Source organism: Cheilinus undulatus, linkage group 20 (genome assembly GCF_018320785.1).
Source record: "Cheilinus undulatus linkage group 20, ASM1832078v1, whole genome shotgun sequence".
NCBI lineage: Eukaryota > Metazoa > Chordata > Actinopteri > Labriformes > Labridae > Cheilinus > Cheilinus undulatus.
The window spans coordinates 23219256-23242627 of NC_054884.1; the positions used below are offsets into that span (position 1 = coordinate 23219256).

Sequence of the window (23372 nt, forward strand, 5' to 3'; positions counted from 1 at the left end):
ACCAGTACATGTCAAGGTGAACAGAGCTAATCAACCTGGACACAAATTCAGACACAAGAATGCATAGAACAGCTTGTCAAATCCAGCGTGGTCTTATTGTTTCCTTGTGAGCTTGGGATCTCATGAATCTGGCTGCTTGGGCTTAGCTACACTTCAGAAAACACTTACATTTAGGTATCGTGGCTATGGAGTCAAGCACCACCATATAATTGAGATCAGCTGATCTCACACAGGCCCTCATCAGCTGACAGCCAGCAGATTTGCTCTAAGCATGCTGTTGGCTTATTGCCCTCATGCTAAACTAAACTAGCCTGACTATGCTTTGCTGACCATTCTGCAAGCTGCTTTTGCCACACCCCTCCTCCACCCCAGCTCCTCCTTTTTGCTACATCTGACTTTAATGAATGTCGTTCTGTTAATGCCTGCTCTGCTATGCTTCTCTCTCTGCCTGAGGCTTTCCTTATCAGCACAGGAAGAGCAGGAGTGTGTGTTGTTCCTGCTTGATGCTTTCCACTCAGGCTCATGGACGGGCAGGGGGATCCGAAAACAGTCACAACACCAAATATAAATAACAGCAATAAGAGCAATAAGAGCAATTAATAACTGCTAAAAAAGAGCAGACTTATAACTGCAAATTATGTGTGTTTTCTTGACAAAGTGGTCCTTACTGTACACAAATTGGGGTACACAAGGGTGCAGTGGAATCGAAGATGTGGCAATGGTCTGCCTACAGTGGTCCCCATCATTACCCTAGTGCGCCACAATGCTCACTCCTGCAAGTACTGCAGGCTACCTTGAAAACATGCTAAGCCATGATCATGAACATGTTTAACATGGCCAAACCCCCTAAACACCAGCATTTCACTGTTGCACATTTAGCTATGACTGTACATGTCAAATATTTGCTAGCTACATCTTGTCTGATATTATATGTTCCTTTAACGTTGTCTTGAAATTAATCAGCAGAATGATCAGTAAATAAAACTTCTGTTGATGTTGGAATCAAGTTCATTAATCTTTCCTTTGAGTGACTTTGCTCGACACAAGCCCAAACTCTATCTTGATGGGTTTGTCTTTAGGGGCTTTGGGAAATTAAAGAACTTGCACACAAAGAAAATAAGCTGAGCTGGCCACTTCTCCTCAGCAGCAGTGTCCAACTGCTGAGTGAAGACAAAACATCCTGGCAGCTTGTTCCGTTTTTATCTGTCCTGGTCTGAAATGCTTCTTCTTGGATCAGCTTCAAACGCAACATTATAGGGCAAGGCATTCAGGCAATTTTGTCAACAACTATAATCAAAATGTGGGGAAAAAAAATGCTTGTCACCACCAGCCAAAATCTTTGCTTTTAATCTGCAGCCAGTTTCTGTTTTAGATATTTCATCCCAAAGCTGATTATGCCTCAGCAGATTAACAAACAGGAACTGCAACAACATGAGCGAAATGGCCAATGGGGATGTAAGTAGTTTTTTTCCACAGTAGTTTTAATTTTTGATACAGAGCACTTTTCTGTGTAAACAGGTGTCTGGACTCTTGAAGATTTTGTTGTGTAATTTCATATTCAGTGAACAGAAGGTGTAAACAAAACCCTGAAATCATTGTCAAAATTTTTACAGGTCTCTAAACTCTACTGGAGGGTTGAAGAGTCCTCAAAAGTTTTTCTACTTGGCAGTACACTGATGATGAAGAGTGATGTCTGATTTGTCCCTATCTAATCTATCACAAATAACCTTCACAGTAAAGACCAACAATGTGAACATGTCTTTCACTTGTTGCCTTATACCTGTCACACTGGCTGATTGTTAAACTCAGATTCAACAGAAACCATACAGATTACGTCCTGGTCATGGGACAGTGGACCAGCTCTTTAGTCTTGTGGAGTTCCTTGAAGGAGAGTGGAAGTTGGCTCATCCAATCTATGTGTCTTTTGTGGACTTGGAGAAGGCTTACGATCATGCTCCTTGGGGGTCATGTAGGGGGTACTGTGGAAATATGAGGTCCCAGGGTTGCTGCAGTAAGCCATCAGGTCCCTTTATGACCAAGGTGAATGTTGTGTCTACATTCTCAGCAGAAAGTCAGACATGTTCCGGGTGTTGGCCTCTGCCAGGGCTGCTCCTTGTCACCACTTCTGGTTGTGATTTATGGACGGGATCTCAAGGTGCAGTCAGGGGGAGGAGGGTTTCCAGTTTGGGGAACTAAGAATTCGTCAGAGGCCATGGTCCTCTGATGTAAAACAGTGGATTGCCCCCTTCAGGTGGAGAGTGAGTCTTTTCCCCAAGTGAAGGAGTTCAAGTATCTCGGTCTTGTTAACAAGTGAGGGACCAATGGACTGTGAGACTGACAGGCAGACAGCAGCAGTGTTGCAGGCATTGTTGCAGACTGTTGTGGTGAAGAAGGAGCTGAGCTGGAAGGCAAAGCTTTTGAATTACTGGTCAGGATGCTGTCACTTTATACAGTATTTTTGACTTTAGTCATAGTTTTGCAGGTCAAAAATAAGTCCCAAGAATTTATGATGAAGTCCAGGTTATGCTCTGTACGTGTGATGGCTTAAATCATTAGAAGCAACAAAAAACAAAACAAAACAAGGATAGTTACCTAATAACAGACCATGCCCAGCTGGTCTGGGTCCCAGGTTCTCAAAACAATATGTAATTTTTTGACCTTAAACTAGCAGTTTCAGGGTCGATGTGATAGCATAATAACTTTTAACAGGGAAAATGGTGTCTATCCGATTTCTACAGAGTGCCTTGGTTGCTTGCTCTTAACACTACACAACTGTAGCAGCAAAAACTGTGATTCTCTTGCAAGAGGTCTGCACGGCTTTATAGCAGTAGTTTACACACCAGCCTTCAGCCAAAAGGAAGCCAGTTAGCCCAAATCAGAACTGTTTGATAAAATCACCCACTCTTCTGAGCACATCAACAATAGGCACACGATCTTGCCAACGATACCCACAAGAGTATAGTAAGACTGGGAGGACAAAGGAAATACTCTGACTTTAATCCGCATGCTCACGTACTGGGAACACCACACTGTCTTGCAAAGTGAACCCATCACCCTATGTGCAAGTTCAAGCCTGTGGTTGAGGCAGCTTTATAACACTACAACATTATTTTAAATGATTGTCCAGAGGAATAGTCCTGTTGATTATATTTCATATGCATGCTGTGAATCCTTGCTTATTTGTGTGCATGAGCAATCATACTGTGCTAAAGCCCACCTCTTCATCTGTGGAAGTGTGCTTGGACATAGTACGGATTGCCTAGTGTGAGTGCACCCTTATCTACTGTATATCTGTCCAGCCTCGATGGTCACTCATTGACTTGAACTGAGGAGTCATTTCAACCAGTATTCCACAAGGTTCATTTAACACATAGTATTTCTTTAGATGCAAATTATGACAAAACAAGGTTGGAGAGATGTAAATAAGCCAAGCTTTTTGTTTACCAGTGTACTACTAAAGATTATGTTGGTTGGTGGGATAGTCTTTAATGCAGTATGCAGGAGATGCTAGATTAGTCTCAACAAGTCAAACGTGCCAAATGATGGGGCAACAAGAAGCCAACACTTAGCAGGAGTTGTCAAGTAGGAACCCACCTTTGCTGGCGTTTCGTTCAGTTAGTCCCATGGTGACACCTCGTGAGGGCTGAACAGTGATTGCCAGCATCTCACTCTCCCTCTTTCTCTTCTACCTAGCCTGGCACGACTCATAACTACAACTACAACAAGACCATTATTCCTGTCACTAACATGAAAGGTACACAAGAGAAAAAGAGGAAGGAGGCAGAACTTAGCAAGAGAGTGGGGGGAGTTAGGGTGAGGTGCCCTGACTGCAGCTAGCATTCATATTCTGTGGACTGACAGGACAGAAGTTGAACTTTTAGGAATAAAACTAGCAGAGCATTTCATAAAAAGAGCATCATACCTACAGTCTAACATGTTGGTGGTAGCGGGATGGTCTGGGGCTGCTTCACATCTTCAGGACCTGGATGACTGATGGAACCATGAATTCTGCTCTCTACCAGAAAATCCTGAGGGAGAATGTCAGGCCATCAGTTCGTGACCTCAAGCGCTCTTGGATAATGGGCAGGACAATAATCCAAAACACACCAGCAAGTCTACCTCTGAATGGCTCAAAAATGAAGGTTTTTGGAGTTTTTAGTCACAGTTCTGAAAATCCTATTGAGATGCTGCGGCATGGCAAACAAATCTGCAAAGAAGGGTGGGACAAAATTCCTCCACAGGGATGTGCAATTATCACAAACGCTTGCAGCTGTTGCCGCCAGGGGTGGCACAACCAGATATTAGGTTTAGAGGGGCCTGCAGGTCTTTCGGTGTTCTGGATACTCCTGGGAAGATTCCCCACTGTTTCAAGTTTTCTCCGTTTGTGGGTAATGGCTCTCATCATTGTCCCAAAGCCTTGGTAATAGTTTTGTGACCCTTTTATGACTGATAGCTGTCAATGACTTTGTGTCTTTCCAAAATATGTTGTTAAAACAAAATACTCATAATTTAACAAGGGGAGGAAAATACTTTTTTCATGTATGGCCAAGTAGTTTTAGACGGCTTTATCCCCTCCATTGAGTAATGAAACCATCTTTTAAAACTGCATATTACCTGTATTATATCAGGAAGAAGGCAATAACCCTTTTCATGACACTGTATGCATCATCTTCCCTTCCATATGAACGTGGAGCTTCAGATTCATCAGTCCTGAAGCCACAAACAGACTGGATTATTGAACAAGTGTTGTGGTTTGTAGTGGAGACAAATCTAATAGTGTTCAGTGTGTTGTTGCGTCTGATGAATGACCCATAAACACACAAGAGAAGTGGAAACAAAGCGTTCATTTTCATGCATTAAAGTCTGTATGATCGACTGTGTTTGCAGGTGAATTCATTCATTGGCTCGAGGTGTCAGATTTGTCCGCATAGCTCTAATGTAGCAGAGTGATAAACAAAACAAATTCAGAAATTCATCAATGATTCATCACGCAGCAGGCAGCCAAGGAGACAAAGTGTGTGTGGATATAAGAGAGAGAGGGAGAGAGGGAGAGATTGTGGCAGCAGCTTTTTGCACAGCTCAACACTATTTCTCTTCCGATCGGTGTGTTTTCCATCCCGTTTATAGTGCCGCACCCTGTCCTCTGTGCGTAAAACCTCCCTCCCGCGTAGGTGCATCATCATCATCACCACCCTCATCATCATCATCATCACACACCACGTTTCTCCCAGCAGCGGGATAGCGGTTCACCTCTTCGCGGACAGGTTGGGCTCAGAGATGGGAGTGGAGCGGAGGCTTTTCAGGCTATGACACGGACGCACCAGGCGGGAAGGATGGCTCTCACCAGCCGGGAATTGTTGTGCTTGATCGGATCCGCCTGCCTCTGGCTGCCGCTGCTTGCAGAGGTATGTACTCCAATCACGGTCATGTTTGGGTTGATTTTGCAATGTGGCCTGACATTTTTTTTTTTTTTTTTACCCTTTTTGTAGCCATACCCCTCATTACAGTCACGCTTTGATGACCTGAGCTGCCTTTTGCGAAAAACAACAAAAACCCTAAATAATGTTTGTAATTTTATTGATCGACAAAAGAATCAGGAAGCCTTTAAAATGACTCATCTTTGTTTCACGCTTTACAATGAAAATAAAAACGATTAAATGACACATTTTCCACAAAAGAAGGGCGTTAAAGCAGCGTCAAACATCTCTAATCTGCACCTTAGCCAATTAATGGTGCAACCAAAGCGCATTGTCCAATTACGCGGACACGCACTGTTGTCTCTCACACGCACGCGCACTCTCACACACGCATGGTTTCAATCACAACCTCGACACCCTCCTCCCTCCTTAGCCACACCACCTCCCCCTTCCCCCATCGGCAGGATATCATGAGAGGAGCCCGTTGGTGGTTCCTGTGCCCCCCATGGCGACGTGGGATTGAACCCTGCACGCGCTGTTTGAGCTTGTCACTGCGATTCAGTCACTCGGACATGTCCAGACGTGAAAACTGGTGAAGCAGGTGTTGACCAGAGTGGGTCAGAGTAGCTTGAGTGTCAGCTGGATATCAGGTTCACTCAATTGTGAGACAAAACTGTTTAAAAGTTGTTCAACGCGAGAAAAGCAATGAATTAATGCTAAATCAATGTATTAATCATTAGATTCATTAATTTTTTTATCTCCTCAGTGAGTGTGTCGTGCTAATATGCTGCATATGAGCTGTGTAGCCTGTGCAGAAGTCATTAGTGGAGTACAGTGATGTGCAGGTTTTAATTAGAATCACTCTCTCTGGAAGCAGCCGAGCATGTAGCACAAATAGCTCACTGCAGATGAGTTTTTCCATTTCACTTTCATCAGACAAATCTTTTCATCGGGAGAATCCTTGATGCAGGAGCTGGATGTTTTTATTCTGTAGGCAACAAAACATCAGAGATATTCAAAGATATGGAGATATCTCCCTGTGGAAATCAAGCTCAGTCCTTTGTAACCGGCAGATTCTCTGTTGTTATTTACTGAGACTTAGCTCTATGTTTAACTTAGTTATGCTGGTTCAAATCATTCCCATTACCTGCTATCAGCACATGTCCAACAAAGTCCTCCGTTTCAATGATAAATGTGCTCCAGGTCCGTTAAGTCTTGCTGCAGGGTTGTGTAAACGCGCTGGCGACAGTGTACAGGAGAAATCATGACTCCGAAAGAAGGAAAATTAAGGCAGCTCTGTACTCCTGTTGTCTCGTCAGCTAACTTGTAGCAAAATGTAATAAATCTCCCCAAAACAGGCTTCCCTGCTGTTGCCACGTTGATTTCAGAAACTGTCCAATAATATGTGCAGGTGAAGTCAGGAAAAAAAAGTCCAGTAGCCTGAGAATTGGCTAAGCTTTACACTCATAAACCAGAATTTCCAACATAGCAGAAATCATGCCACAAGTCAAGAAGAGCTGATTGAGTCATGATTGGCATTTGTGCCTCCCTGTAAGATGCTCAACTAACGCTGAATGTTCAGTTCAACTTCAGGATTACTCGTGCAACTCAAAAATTGGAATAGACTGGATGAATCAGAATCAGCTTTATTGGTCAAGTTTGCTTACGCAACAAGGAACTTGACTCCGGCTAGCCCTGCTCTCAGTGAACAGGAATTAAGTATTAAATACAAAAAAAAATAAACAAACTGAAAAAGTATGAAAATAAAGATTTAGATATTTCCAAAGGTCCTGTATGTATTATTTCTAGTACATACAAGTCTGTTTGCATTGATAGTGTGGTGCAAGATGTGCAAAGGGTGCAAGAATGCCGACTAGACATGATCAGAGTATAAAACACGCAAGGATGTTGGCAGATTTACTCTGGGTAGATAAGTTAATTAAAGATCATTGATAGATGAAAATATGCATAAGAGGTGAGGCATTTTACCTCAGAGAGCCTTCTAACAGCATTTGAGTACAATAAACAGATTAAAATAGTAATTTGTAGGGTAGGTAGATTAATTAGTGCAGATGTGCATATTAAGTATTATACCAAAGTGAGCTTCTTTGGTAAAAAAATTAAATTAGTTATCTGTACAGTAAATCATAAAGTGTTCGCCTGATTCAGGATTAACACAAAAGTTTTCTGATATGACGGCATCTATCTCTGTGTCTTTAGAACTTAAAGAGTTAATCTCTTTGTTTCGTCTTAGCTCAGAATCACACAAAATCTTTAAAGGGATACTTCAACATTTTGGCAAATTCGTCCATTGCCATAGTTCCTATAGTCTTAGTAATAGGTTCCTTACCTTTAGTTGTTGTTGCGAGCTGTTTTTAGATCGGCCGCTGCCGAGTTCAGACCTGCTGTGCCAACTCAATGTAAGCAGACGGTATTCTGGCTTTCCCTCATCAAACTCATCAAATACACAATCCAACAACTCCAAAACGCTCTCATGGACAAGTTGTGACCTGCACATTCACCACGCTATGAAATAATAACGTATAATTGTGTAACATTACGACGCAGGAAGCAAATACTCTGCACTATTTGCGGAGTGACACAGTGCAGCAGCCATGCCTGGAGTGTAGTTCCTGCTTTGCATTTAGCTTTTAAACATCTCCATCTCGTAATGTTCCATGATTATTTCATAGCATGGTGAATGTACAGGTCACAACTTGTCCACAAAAGCGTTTTGGAGTTGTTGGATTGTGTATTTGATGAGTTTGAAAAAACAGCTTGCACCGACAACTGAAGGTAACTAACCTATTACTAAGACTATAGGAACTATGGCAATGGACGAATTTGCCAAAATGTTGAAGTATCCCTTTAAGGGGAAACATCTTTGTTTAATTTTATTTGTTTGGGATAAGATATCTTCTGGAAAAGGAGTGGATCTTCAGTAGAGAAGGATTGGTGCCACCAGTAAAAAAGTAATGGTGTGCACTGTAAGACTAAAGTCCAGAAGACAAGAAAACAGTGGAATTATCGAGAATTGAGTCGAAATAAAATTTCATCATAAAAATTGAAACGTCGAGAGTAAAGTCAGCTCCTCATCAGCCATGGGTGCAACTTGCGTCAGTGGGTGATGCCAGAGCCTATACATCATAATGGAAACACTTAAAGGGATATTTCAGGATTTTTGAATTTGGGTTGTATGAGGTACTTGGCTATAGTGGTGACTTTAGCCTCTGGTGATTTCTGTGAAAGTTGATCCTGTTGTTATTACAATCTGGGGCATAATGGCTATAGATCTGAACGTTTTATCTGTGTAGGTGAACGAGTTTTATGTAAAAAAAGGGATAATAACACCACACCAAGATCCTGAGTCCCGTGTGGACAATGCGAACCCACGCTCCTCTCCTGCTCAGAACTTTCAAATGAAATTTCTCTGCTCTGCTCTCTCTTTCGGCCCGCTGACTCTCCATCTGTGTAAATTCTTCTTTGGTGTACTCTGGTTCATACAAATATCCTCTCATATCCACAGTAAACTGCACATCATCATCACTCAAGTCGAAATTGCTCATATTACTTTTGTTTTAGCTTGGTGTGGTTTTATTATCCCTGTAGAAGTCTGCAGACTCACACAGCTGATCAAAGGATCAGTGCACGGAGGCAGAAGGAGACAAAATAGCGAAAGCTGCATCGTAAATAAGTGCCCGACACAGAGAGGGGGTTTTTGGAAGAAATGAAGTGCTTTGTACGTTTTCGACACAGTGTACAGTCAAGCCAACATATTTTCCTTGCCCATTTTTACGTCAAACTCATCAAACTAGGCAGATGAAACATTCCCATTTATAGCCATTATGCCGGAATCTCTCTGAGCTCATAATAACCACAGGATCACCTTTTACAGAAATGACTGGAGGCTAATGAGACTACTATAGCCAAGCATCCAACTTCAAAAATCCCGAAATATCCCTTTAACACTCATAACCACATTGTTTATGAGCTAAAATCAAATTCTGAAGCTTTACAAGTTAAATGATACAAGGCATGATGTAGACAGTCAAGATCCACTATTGATGTTTAACAAGGTTTTACTTTTTTTTTAAATCTACAACTTTTTTTCTGAAAATTGTATTTTAACATCATTCTCAAAATTTCAGCTTTTTCTCTTCATTTTGACTTGATTCTCAAAGTGCATAGCGTTATTTTTTCCTTCATCCCTGGCCCTAATCCTCACCGTAATCTTCAGATCACTATGATTTCAAAATGAAAATCAGGTTGAGATCAGGTCAAATCAGTATTTACTCAATGTATTCCTCAGTACGTAGTCAAAGCATGAAAAGGTGTCAGGACATAAAGGAAGCAGCACATCTACTGAGCATCCACCTTTATTAAAAGACTGTTTCAGAAGTGAAAGTATTTCTCAGTTTCTCTTTGAAGACACAGATTAAACTTCTATATTGTAGAGCAGATTGCAGTTCTTACATCAACATCATGAAACACTATTTGCACAGAGCCTCGTGGTTAGTCAGTGCCTCATATATAACAGCTATAGTCCTCCAAGAAGGCAGCCTGTATTCAAGTCTTACCTGCAGCCATAGTCATTCCTCACTCTCCTTTTTCCACAGAGAATGATGGCTGGGTTTAGTTAAACTGAGAAACTCTTATTTATAGCTACTGTATGGATTGAGTTGATCTTGACGCCCCTTTGGACTTAGTAATGCCATTTATGTCTTTGTAGATTTTTATCCTGTGCTGTCATTCTTTGTTTTCTTTTTTTTTGTGGAAAAATTAAATCCTCCTGTCTTTAAACACTCAAACATGCCCCTCGTTCTGAATTTTAATATTAAAAGGCTGCTCTTAAGCATGCAGTTGATTACCTACGCTCCTGCATTGGTAACAGGTACTGAAATAATTACTATCTAGAAAAGTCAGTCCTGTTGGCAATGTTGTGCAGAGTTTTAAGATTTCAAATCATCATGCTTACAGAAAAATAAAAAATGTTGGGTTAAAAAACTGGAAACAGTCTTGAGACGATCACTGATCAAAATGGAGGAACATCTTGCAGACATGCTGGAAGTATCAGTCCGCCCACATACAACAGACACATAGGAACAGACAGCTGCCTCCTGTGTTCAAGTCTGGTGATTTCTGCATGTGTCCATCTCCCCAGCACCTTCCTTGTGTGGAGAGTAGGGCTGCAAAATTAGCCAAAATGTAACTGTAATTACAATTTTGGTGAGGTGCAGAATCTAACTTGCATGAACTACAATTATTTAAGCAAAAAGGTGATGTGCTGCAGAGATTCCCAGGTCCATTAATCTGGTTTTGCTTATTCAAAAGAACTATTTTTTGTTGTTGTTTTTTTGTACTGATGCTAATCACAGTATTTTGTTGTAATTGTAATGGAAAAAACTGGGAATGTCCACCAAATCTGAGTCTTATGACATTGTTTTAACCCTTGAGCTTTTTTCAGAGGGTATTTCAGCTTCTCTCACTTATTTGGGATAAGTCAGATCCGAAAAACAGAAAAGCTCAGTTTTTTTTCTTTTAAACAAGAATTACTTTTTACCAAAAATGATATCCACGAATCTCCTGAAAGTCCTGCTTCTGCAGAAAGTACAGCACTGGATAGGTTTTAAAACAGAACTCAAAACAGTTTTTTTTTCAGCAGACTCCACAAAGAACAACAGTGTCTTAAAAACATTGTTAGCCATGGCAGGAATACCCGACTATGTGGCATGTTTTGCTGTGGAGGTGGCAGAGCACAGGCTAATGAAGGTTATGCAGGGTGGATGTCAGCTGTGTGATGGCAGGGACGGTGTGCACATGGACCAGCTTAAGCACTGACAGTTCAGGTGAAGTGGATCAGCTGACGGCCTCCAATGTCAGCCAACGTCCTGCAGAGACGGGACAGGACAGACGACCGAACAGTGGGAAGGACATCAAGCTGTGGACATAATGAGGAAATGTTTCCAATTAGTATGTCTTCCAAGTCGCAGAGGGATGATACAGACAATATCCTCTTTGCACAAGTAAAAGTAGATGCATCCACTTAGTTTATTAGGGTGATGTTTAAGCATGCGAACACAGGTTGATTATTACACCAACAGGGACTGTAATGACATTGCATTCAAAAGCTTAAAGGACTAACTCTTGAGACCCTCCAAAACCTGAAATTAGGGGGTGTTTGTAATGTTAGTCAGACCAAACAGCTAGTTGTATTTGGACAAATCAGACTTAATGACATCTCTTTGAAAGATCAATTTATCCACACAGAATGCTTACTTCATTGGGTAAGAGGGCATTGTACTGCCTGGACTGGTCGCTATCTAGCCACAGGGCTGGCATATAGAAACAAGCAACCAATTGCATTTACATTCATACGTACAGTAAATTTTGAGTCACCAATTCCATGACAGTCTGGCTGCAACCCGTTTATTTCTGATGGCCACAACTGTTCATCTGAGACAGTGTATATCTCAGAATACGTGCTTAAACTCTTGAAATAAAATCAGATTAAACTTCCATTCAGAGTTAAGGTAAAGGTTAAGAAACTAGAAGTGCAAAACATTTAGTAAAGCAGAGAAAACAATCTGCTTATAGGGGAAAAAAAAGCTTGTCCTCTTTGAAAATCTACCAATGCAGTCAGCTTAGCTTACATAGCCCCTTCACCTGAGTGAGCTACGTAGATAATGTAGCTAACAGAGCTACAAAGCCAGCATGTCTAAAGCTAAGGTCACAAAGCAGCTATGTAAGCTACGTATCCAGATTATCTGCAAAGCTAAGTAGGCTTTACCTATGTTTGCTAAAGCTCACGTTGTCAAAGCTGACATTGCTACAGCTAACTTAGTTATGGCTAATGGAGCTACATTGCTATAGCTAACATAGCTAAAGCTAAGCTCACAAAACAGCTATGTAAGCTACGTATCCATTATATTTGGATAGCTAAGTATGCATTACCTACATTTGCTAAAGCTCAAGTTGCTAAAGCTGATATTGCTACAGCTATCTTAGTTATGGCTAGTGGAGCTATGTTGCTATAGCTAACATTGCTAAAGCTAACGTTGCTAAAGCTAAGCTCACAAAACAGCTATGTAAGCTATGTTGGTACATTATCTAAAGCTAACTAAGCTACATTGACTTATGTAGTGACATTAATTACAAAGAAAGCATGGCTAACGTAGCTAAAGCTAAGCTAATGTAGCTAAATCAAGCCACTGTTAGTGTAACTACCTCTAAAACCATTCTATACATAATTTAATCCCAGATTAGACATCTGACTTTTTTATGCATTTTATTTATCAAATATTTCATAGTCTTTCATTTTTGCAATGTGATTATTTCATGAATGTAACTGCCAGACTTTATTTATGAATAAAGTTGAATTACAAAGATCTGAAACTGGAAATACCAGCGAATACAGCATTTCCTTTTTAAGATACATGGTGCATCAAATGAATGGTCAGTGAGAGTGCCATCAGAAATGTACAGTCTGCAGACAGACACCTCTATCAATTAACTTGGTGAGCATGTGTGGAAGAACTGTGGAAGGAAGCCACACAAGCACAGGGAGAACATGCAAACGCTGCACAGAAAAGCCCTGTCTGACAGAAATATAATCAAGAATCTTCTTGCTGTAAGGTGGTAGTGTCAGCCACTGTGCTGCTGTGCAGCCCTGATAAATTTATGATGAAAAAAAAACGGATCAAATTTCACTTAAAGTTGCTCTGCCACAGTCTGATCTCCTCCAGTCATGAGTGAATGACGCCAACACATTTTCTCTAAATGTTTTTAGTTTAATAATGATTGTCCTTGGCAGAGAGTGAAAGTGATCTTGAGGCTTTTAAATGATTCCATGACAAAGTGAATGATTTCCCCCGTCCCACTTTCAGGTATTACGGAGCACTTTAACAGTTTGTGAAGTCTCAGTTTGATGATAGACAGCAGGAAACATTGACTGAAAGTACTTTACTGTAGACAAACATTGTCATTTATTACCCTTCAATGCAACAATAACACATCATGTTTTTACCATTTAGGGCGAAATCTACAGCTAAAATGTCCCTTTTTGCCCTCTCATCCTGCTGTAATGTCTATTTATTTACTTCTTCCAGTCTGTCTGTCACTCCTCACTGTTTTACTGCAGTGTTTGTGTATAATGTGTTTGCATGTGTTTGCATAGCCATACTGAGGACACAGCTGTGACCGCGTCAAAGCTGATTACCTGTAATCGAGTTGTTTGATTGATGTAAATGGAGATATCAGCGCTCATGTTCACTAACACAGGTCACCTGTCCCTCCTCTAATACCATTAGGCTGAGCTGAGCCCTGTGGGAAACGTTTGCATGTGGGTTGTAAAAGTGTGTTTGAACTGGAGCTGGTTGGTAGGACTAAATTCATATCTAGATTTTTAAAAATTAAATGGTGATACAGGATACATAGCTCTCTATTTTTCCTGTAAATCAATAACAGGTGTATTCACAATACCACATTTATAACAACTGATATGAATCTCCTAAAAATCAAGCTGTTGAAACCAGTTTTAAACCACAGGAACAAAAACAGAAGGCACAAAGGCAACCAATATTGTGCAATTTTTCATTTGTGATGATTAAATATTGTAGACAAATATCTAAATTGCACAAAAACATTGGCAACATTACTATATATTGATAAAGTTTATAGCATGTGCTTTAAATTTATAAAAGCTGAAATGATCATTGACATCAAAAAGTGAAGAAACTTAATGATCCCTCGTTATATTTTAACAGAAAGAGATAGCACATTTTATAAATTGTAAAAATTGTTGTCAACTTTTGGAAAAATGGGTGAAACTGCTTTAAACTGCGGGAGCTTTTTCACTATTTTTGATCATTTCAAGAGCAAGTTTTTCATCTTTCCAGATGCCGAAATGTTTATGGACTTATGAGGGGCTTGCAATTGGAATAGCAGAACATTAAATGCTTGTTATAGATTTAAGTGCGGTGTCATGAATGGTATTCAGGTCAGGTCAGATGAGGTATAGGAGCATATGCTGGTTCGGCACTTTGCCACGTCAACCTTGGTCCTGTACTGCTCTTGGTTCCCGATGGCCATCCTCCAGATCTGTGCCAGGCCACCACCCCATCTCTCCAGGTATCCTCCCAGCTGACCCCTCGATGACGCACGCAGCCGACATCTGGTCACGTGCACTGGGTCCTGGGCAGCCAGTAGACAGTAAAAACTGAAGTGTTGAAATCACAGGGTTAAACATTGCAGAGTTGATTTTAACTCCCAACATGTGATTTTAGCACTGTTCTGAGTGAAATCATCTTCAGTGTTGGAGTTTTTTGACGGTGTCGATCCACCAGTGTGAGTCAATTAATATATAAACTCCCTCTGCCATTTCAAATCTTGGGGATATTTGGGCAGAGTTTTCCCATCCTGCCCTTGGGCAGAGTGTTTAGATGTGCTTTCTAAGTGTTCATATGTATTTGGATGTGATCACTGCTGGGATTTCTTTGTTCATATTTATGATTTTATTGATTTTTTTTATGTTTAACACTTCTGCACCATGAGCAGAGTTGCTCACTGAGTTAGCGAATTCCCACCTGTAGCATCAGAAGGACTTCATTAAGGTTGTTGGGCCAATCTTTGTCAAAGGGTGGTCGTAGATCTGTTTTTCTGACTTTGCTTCATCCTCGCTAGACTACACTGTATTTTCTACAGATTTGGACTCAAGATGGCAATCTTGATTACGTACCAAAAAGTGTGTTGATAATGAACACTATCAGATACTTAAAATATTAACATTTTCCAAAGTTTAAATTAGACTCAGAGTCTTTGATTTCAATATAAACATGGAAAAAGTGTTACGTTTAACAGTTTTTCTGTGTATCCCTTAAGCTGGATCAGGCATGGAAAAGGGCACCAGGTGTTTGTACTCCATGAATGGTATTAAGAAGTATAAATGACTGTGTCATCTGCATAAAGATGGAAACTAATTGTGTAGTACAGTGGTAATGTAATTTGTATATATGATAAGTACAATTGGTTCAAACAGTGATCCTTGGGGAACTCCTTTTGTAATGTGGAGAAAAGAGGTGTTGACATTACTCATCCTGACACACTGGAACGGTTCTGTGAGATAATTATAAAACCATGTCCACCTAATTGATACATCTGCTTTATTTGTCTGTATCTGTTCAGTTTACAAAACCAGCACCATCAAAAATTAAGGTTGTCCCTCAAAGTGTCTCCTGAGGATTTAAATAGATGATGATTTTTAGTGATGATGTACTACTACAGAAAGTAAAATGAAAAAGATAATCCCGCATTAAGACTGAACATTTCAAATAGATCACCTTGTGGTCAATAAGCATAGTACTGTTAGTGGTTCTAACTTTAAATGGTCTTTTTTATCAAGCATTAGGCCTTGCATAAAAAAAAAACAGTTCATTCAACACTGCACTCTCTGAAGGCCAGACAAAGTTAGAGGAAAGGTTTTTCAATGCAAATAATCTATATCAGAATAGAAGATATGGTCTTACATTATATCTCGTTTGAGTATATGGATATATTGTATATTAGAATCTTAATATCTTACTTATGCCTAAATTGAATCATATTTTTTTTTGTTTTATTGGAGAAGGATAACTAGACCTGACCTGTTTTATTTTATTGTCCATACTACAGGTATTTTTCAGCAGCTGTATTAGTGTGATGTTCGTGTGTCTCTCCATTCTTGTTAGCTGCCTTGTGGTGCAGAGGTGTGACCTGATTTCTGAGAATGAAACCTGACTGTCAGATATCGGCTGTTGCTGTCTAGTACTGTCTCACAGTGTGTGAGTGTGTCATTGTAAATGTGTGTGTTTTACACTGTTCACTTCGCTGTCACACCTGGGTGACTTACTCTTGTTACAGATTTTTTATTTGACAGCCGTTCTCATCCACAAATGTGTTAAATTTCTTCAGTCTGCATTTCCTCCCTCATCTCGTCTCTGTTCTGTGGTTTGTGTCTTTGACCTGAGCGTATTTCATATTCAGAGCGTGTACACGTTCACCAAGGCAGAAGCACAATCTTGTCAGAGAAAATGCTAAAACGTTTTAACCACTCTGTTTGTATAAGAATGAGTCAGATTCATCCTGTAAGTGGCTGTTTAAATTCATAGCCTGCATGCAGAGCACCATCAAATTTGTGGGATTAGTCTGAGTTGATACGAGGCTGCTGCACTTACACAATGCCTTCAAGGAGACTGTCCTAATCAGGAAACGACAGCACTTTTATGATGATATACTGTATGTTTACACTGTTTAGTAAAGGGTTGGTTGGAGTTGTTAGAATAAAGACTGTTTATTTCTTTGCTTCAAGACAAAAACATACTCAGATGCTGTTAAAGTTGGTGCAAGAGTCTTACTGATCAGAGCTGTCTTTTTATAAACATTAGAACAATCTTTCTCCAACCTCTTACATTGCTTTAACGTCACAAACCCTAAACCTCAAAACTGGAACATCAGTTAAACCTAGAAAGGTAATTTAGGCAGGAATAGGAAGAGTTCTGTAAAACACTTAGGGGATAATATAAGGTTGTATACATCATATATGCAGTCTTGTGCACAAGTTTTAGCCATATAGGGTGCCAGGGTTTCTTCACAGGGCCTATTGTACCACATGTTGACACACTTGTGTCACACGGCAGCAGAGGTAAATCTTGATGGCGTTTCTTTTTTTGGGCCCTTTAATCCTTGGTGATATGCTCAGTTTCTACCAGCAGTTTTTGGGCCCTTGGGACAATCAGGAATGGACCCTTAGGCATGCTCAGTCACCACATCTACCCCTTACTCAACCTTAAAGATACAGACCTTGTCATTCTTTCAACAGATTATTTTCCCATGCCCCTGATAATATGTAAGGACATCCAGAGCACGACCGGGGTTGTGTCAATCCTTACCCATCTTTACCAAAGCAGAACAAATAAATAACTTTGATCCAAATTCGTACAGAAATCATAATCTACACGTTTACTTTTTTCCTTGCTTAGATTGAAATGCAACTGATTTATATACCCTAAATATAAAGTCAGAGCTAGAAGATTAGCCTAGTTTAGCTTTAAGACTGAAAACAGGGGGACACAGCTGGCCTCGCCGTGTGCAAAGATGACAAACTGCAACTAGGACCTTCAAAGCTCACATATTTGACTCTGATGATGATTTTTATTCAACCTGGACCAAAATGAAAGTGAAAAAGGGAGGTTTATGTACGTAACTTCTACTTGGCCAGGCCATTGAATGCAAGTGATCATTGAAAATGAAAGAAAATTCATATTAGCCTGCATTAGTAAATATACAAAGTAAATAGATTGTGGTTAAATAGAAGCCTGGTAGTCCATATAAAAACAGATAAAAATGTCTGTATCAACTTATTACCTATTGATGGAAGATAGAACATTGTTCTGGAATATGGAGTAATATTTGTTCTGTAAAATCTTGTGCAATGTGCCTTTAAAATACTTATTTTTTTTGTTACATTTAAATGAAAATGTGGTATCTCATTCATTTGTTCCATTTAAACTATCAATATGTTTTTCAGTCTTGAGCTTTGCAGCATACACCGTTTCATGTATTGCGTCAGTCGTGCCTTCGCTGGCTTTCATCAGCTGCTTGAGAAATTTGCTTTGAAATCAAAACCGAGTCCAAAATCTTCTCTTGCTTCCATGTCTGTTGATGCCTTGTTTCTTCAGCAACTGACCTTGAACAAGAGAAACCAATAGGAGAGCTGAAGAGAGAGGAAATGTTGGGAGGAGGGAGTTAGGGATGACATGCAGCAAAGAGCTGAGGAAACCTACCTACCTTAGAAATCTACAGCTGCTGCGACGTGGATGATAGAACGGGAATATAGAGTTTGTTGAATAAGCGCCATGACAGGGGTGGGCAACTGGTGGCCTAGTAGCCTCATGTAGCCCCCCCCCCCCCAACTCAAAGTGGCTCTCAAGTCTGTTTAGATTTACAAAATGTAAACATTGAAGGAAACATGACAAAAAAAATCTGGCTTTACCTGTCTTTAGGTGATTATAGTAAGAATTTGAGTTTAAATATGCCAGTCATGTTATGATAGATTATACTGAAAGCTTTATATATTTGTTCATTTTGTTAAATTACATGTGACTATAACTGTCTGGATTTTTAACGCTTTGGCCCTTCAGTAGTGAGAATGAATGTGGCCCTCACATTTACAAAAGTTGCCACTCCTGCCCTCTGCTGGTTAAAAAGGAGTACTGCAATGTACAGTACTGTGGAGGACTTTTAGCGAGTTAAGGCCACAACTTGAGGCTGAATCAAGGCATGTAATGGCGAGTAAACCTGCCCAAGGGCGCCATCAGACAGAAGGAGGATTGGCACAACCCAGTTTGTGCTCTGGATGTCCTTGCACATTAACAGGGGAGTCTTATTGGAAAAATATCACAATCCACACCTTGAGGGTGGAGTAAGGGGTAGATGTTGTGAGTGAGCCGCCCTAGGGTACTGTGTGGGTGGGTAGTAGGGTTGCCACAGGCCCCTGGTTGTGCTGTGGATGTTCCAAGGGCCCAAAAACTACTTGGGGTCTATTTCCATATTAAAGCCTGGACAAAAGAGACGCCATCGCGCTTGACTTTGGCTGCGGAATGATACTCATGTGTTAAACTTGACTCTGTCATCCCCCTTCAACCCCAAGCGCAAAAATATTCTAAATGATGTAGACCAATACATCAATTTTTCACAGCACTGTCATTTTTATCCTGCCCAATAAAATCCCCTATTTTTGATGATCTGGATGGATTATCATTGTGGAGGAGAATAGGATAGATAGACGATAGGAGATCTACGTAGACATCAATGAAGGAATGACGACCATGCAGCCTTGTGAGGGTGTTCCTGTCCTTTTGTTGCCCCTTCTCCCAGTGGAGCCCTCTGTTATCTAAAAACCTCATGCACTTTATAGAATTAAAAAAGTGTTAATTAAGCTTTCTTTATTGAGTAGAAAATTGTTGACCCCCTACCAGGCCACCACCCCTATTAGACAAACCTTATCTTGGTCAAACTGATTAAAAAGTCCATTTTGATTTTTTTTTTCTGATTGTATTGCTTGGTACTGTTATGTTCCTGCTAATTAGAGGTGAAAAAGAGGAGAAAATGCAAGATTTTAAATCTGTTTTGTTTTTTGTCTCTCTTCTATCATTCACATTATGATAAGTCATTTCATTATTGGCACTATAGATTTCTACTCTATATAATTTAATTATGGGCACTATATAATTCTACTCTACATATTTTAATTATGGGTACTATATAAAGAATACATTTTGTCCTTTGTTGTGATTTTCTGCTTGTCTCTCTCTTCTGCAGGTGGTGGCTGAGGACAGCTACTTAAACGAGGTGCAGAACTCAGGTAAGTGTGAGCTGAAACCCCTCATCTGTAGCTATAAATCCACTTCCCCTCCATCCAGCTTCTCCTCCATCCTCCTCCTACACCGTATCATCCCGTCTTTCTCTCTCTTTGTTTCTCCCTGCAGTTTAACCCACATTCTGAGTCAGACAGTCATAAAACCCCTCCATGCTGACGCCTCCTCTCCTCTTATTCTCTCCCACATTCCCTCTTACCTCTCCTCTCCCTCTGGCCTGCACCCTAATGCATTTCATTTTTTCTTCTCCTGCAAGTAAATAGAGAAGGCCATGATGGGGGGTGGGGTGAGGGACTCCTCCTTCTTGGGCTCATTTCCAGTGCTGGGATATTTCTTTGCGCTTATGACCAGACAAACAATAGAAAACGACCTCCATTAATGAACACACCTCTCATCTACCTGCAAAACCAGCTACACCTCCCAGAGAATTTTTACAGCCTCCTCAGGGCTCTTTAAAAGTGCCATCAACATTTTCATAATTCAGCCAATGCTGCACTAGATGTTGGTGTGCTGCAGTTTGATCCTCCAGAGTTCCTTTGTTGCACCAAATTGAATCAAAAGCAGGTTAAAGTGGTGAGAAACTGCATTTCCTCCTGCTCCATTTTTATTGAAATGTTTGATTTGTGAAAAAGACGGCGTTGCCAAACACCCACCCCCCATACTGCAAGCCTCCGAGTGTGAACCGTGTCAAATACCCATTGTGGCTGGGAAATGGATTATGGGAGCAGGGAGACTGAGTGTTCCCATGGCGATGGGCAGAGTAGCGTTGTCGTGGCAATGAGGAGGGTGTTGTGTGTGTGTCAGTTTGAGCGCTGCGTGTGATGAGACACATAAAAGACTTAAAATAAAGAGTAAGGACAAGGCTGGAAAGAGGACACAGGAAATATCAAATTAAAGAGAGAGGGAGATTAAAAATTAAAAACGCAGCGTAATAATCAAAACAGAGAGAGAAATGCTTGCTTGAAAATGTCCTGCTTTCTCCTATGACTGAAATGAGGGATTAAACCAAAACATCACGGGGAAGATGTTGCCTGGTTTGGTTATGTAATGCTTTTTAACTTTATTAAAATTTCATCAGGCTGGATATAAAACTTTTATCAGCATTACAGCTCACATACAACTATAAAATATTTCTAAGTCATTAAATGCATAATGTAAGACTAACAATAGCAAACAAAGTGAGAAGACATGCAAACTGTGTTCAAAAAACAGAATCATCAAAACAAAACCATATATGAAACAGAATTTTTGAAATTTGCTTAAGTATATCTTCATAGCAGCTCTTCTCCCACAAAGTATTCAGAGTAATGTTTCTTTAATTCTTAATAAATCATCATGTTTGAACTTTTGGAGCAAATTCTGCAATGTTTTTCTGCCCCTAGGTCACCAAGGCTGGCAAAACACTAGATGATTTCTATGGAGGATAACCGGATTTGAGGCTTGTGTCCAAAAAATCCTCAAGCGTGTGAGCCTCCTCGATCTGTAATTAAACTGTAAAACCCAATTAGTAAACCCTACTTCAAAAAACACTCTTTAAAAAACAAAGTGAAGTAACTTTTTGACCTCAGTAAATGAAATATATTCAAGTATGCTACTTAAAGAGGGCCAATAACTAAATGTTGCATACAAGTCCTCCATCATGTTCTTTTAAGCATTGTGGTTGCTCTGTGCAGGTGGCACTTATGTAACTGAGTCAGTGACTTCACTCATGGTGCAGAAGTGTCTAATGCCCAAAGGCATTCTGGGAAAACCTGCAGATTAAGGGATGATGTCAAATAATTTGCATACAATGAGAAAAAATTAAGTATCATTACCTTTAAACCAAAATTAGTTCTATTGACCTGGACAGGTAGAGCTGAACTGGCTATTCAGAAATTTTTTGAGTGTGACAACTAAATTTTTTTTAAAATCCTTAAACTGTTCGGTTTTATAGTCCAGGACAGTTGTGTGTTTACTCTAGGACAAGTTAATTGGATGCATGGTTTCTTCTACACCACTTACACTACTTTATCAAGAACAGCCAAAGCAGTAAAACAGAAGTTTGCCATTTTTGCTCAAATGCATTTTTTAGGATTCACACAATATTACAAAGCTGCAGATTTCTTAAAATCAGAGCAAATATGCAATTGTAGGCCTTCCCTTATGATTTCAAAAACATCAGTTAAGCAGCACACAAGTTGAAATCAGAAATTTTGTGTTGTCCTCATTTCTGTTCACAGTGCAGCTTAACATGGCTCAAGCTCATGCTAATAGAGTGAAATTTAACACTCGCTTACACTGTAGCACATTATTAAAGACTGTCACTATAATCCAGCAGTTACAGCAAATTCCTTTCACAAAATGTTTCCTATAGGAAGAAAATTAGATCTTAATCTGAAACCAAACTGTTCTTTTCAGAGTGAGAATATAACGCTGTTATTTTTTTTATATTGAATGGTCATTGTCAGCATTTTGACACTTTGCATTACAATAAAACTGGTTAAAACCACTGACAGATGTAAAGGATGACCAATAGCACTGATTCATGAAAAAAATAAAATTATGAAAAATGGAGATAAAAGGTTTTGGTCTGGGCTGCACGGCGGTGCAGGGGTTAGCGTCAGACTTTGCATCAGAGGTGGAAAAAGTACTCGACCAACTTTTGTAGAAATAAAAGTAGGGATTTCAGAAAGTATCCCGAAAAAACGGCTACATTACAGTAATTTGAGGAATGTAACTTATTTTTAACCTCTGTTAAAACTTAACTTAAATGTTTGATTGTTGCACTCATTATATCAAATGCAAGCACATTCATATTATTGTCATTTATTGAGCTGTCCTGTTTACTGGCTGGTTTTTCAACAAACCACAGGGAAAAATCGGGCCAGAGACTGTGAGTTGGACCTGTAATAAAACACAGTTAGACTCTGGCTGCTCTGTACATGTTCAAATAATGCTTCAAAAAGCAAGGTAAGTAATATCCTCCTTTTAGAAAATCCTCATTGTCCTTTTTGAACAGAGCATGCTGTGCCCTTTTGTTGCCCATGCCTCTGTCCTCTGTAGTCTAACTGCCAATCTTTTTATCAGGACCATTGATCTGAATTGCTTGTTGATTTCACATTTGTAAAACACTAAAGCTTAGCAGAGCTTTGTGACTAATTTTGGCATTTAACTGTGTAAGCATATAAATAATGAGAACTGTGTCTGAGGAAAACTATATTAAAAGAATGGTTGAATGATTAACAAATGCATAAAAGCAGGGAAAAAATAGTCTGCAATCAAATGAGTTTACTGGCTTTCTGCTCAGTGCTTGGAAATTTAAATAAAAACTCATGTGAGGAGATTTTAGGTGTTTTTGGAATAACCCAAGTTATTAGTGAAGCCGACAATCATTCAGAGTACTGATCTTCTCTATGTTGTATTTGTGAATAACTCCTGTGCCAGGTTAAACCCAGTTATGACTAAAGATTCACCACACGAAAAATTAAAACTCACAACTGCTTATGACGGGATGCTCTGCGATATTCTGAAAGCCTGCGAATTAACACCACAGCAAGGGGGAGAGGTG

At 39.9% G+C, this 23372-nt stretch overlaps 1 protein-coding gene across 1 annotated transcript in view; it reads left to right on the forward strand.

Annotated features, from left to right (window-relative positions):
* Positions 1-5103: 5103 nt before the first annotated feature.
* Positions 5104-23372, forward strand: part of LOC121528400 (neurotrypsin-like) — a 43446-nt gene continuing 25177 nt past the window's right edge. The window contains exons 1-2 of the mRNA XM_041815851.1: positions 5104-5405; positions 19770-19812. Of these exons, the coding sequence (XP_041671785.1) occupies positions 5307-5405; positions 19770-19812 (142 nt within the window). The 5' untranslated portion in view covers positions 5104-5306. The remainder of the gene's footprint in view (positions 5406-19769; positions 19813-23372) is intronic.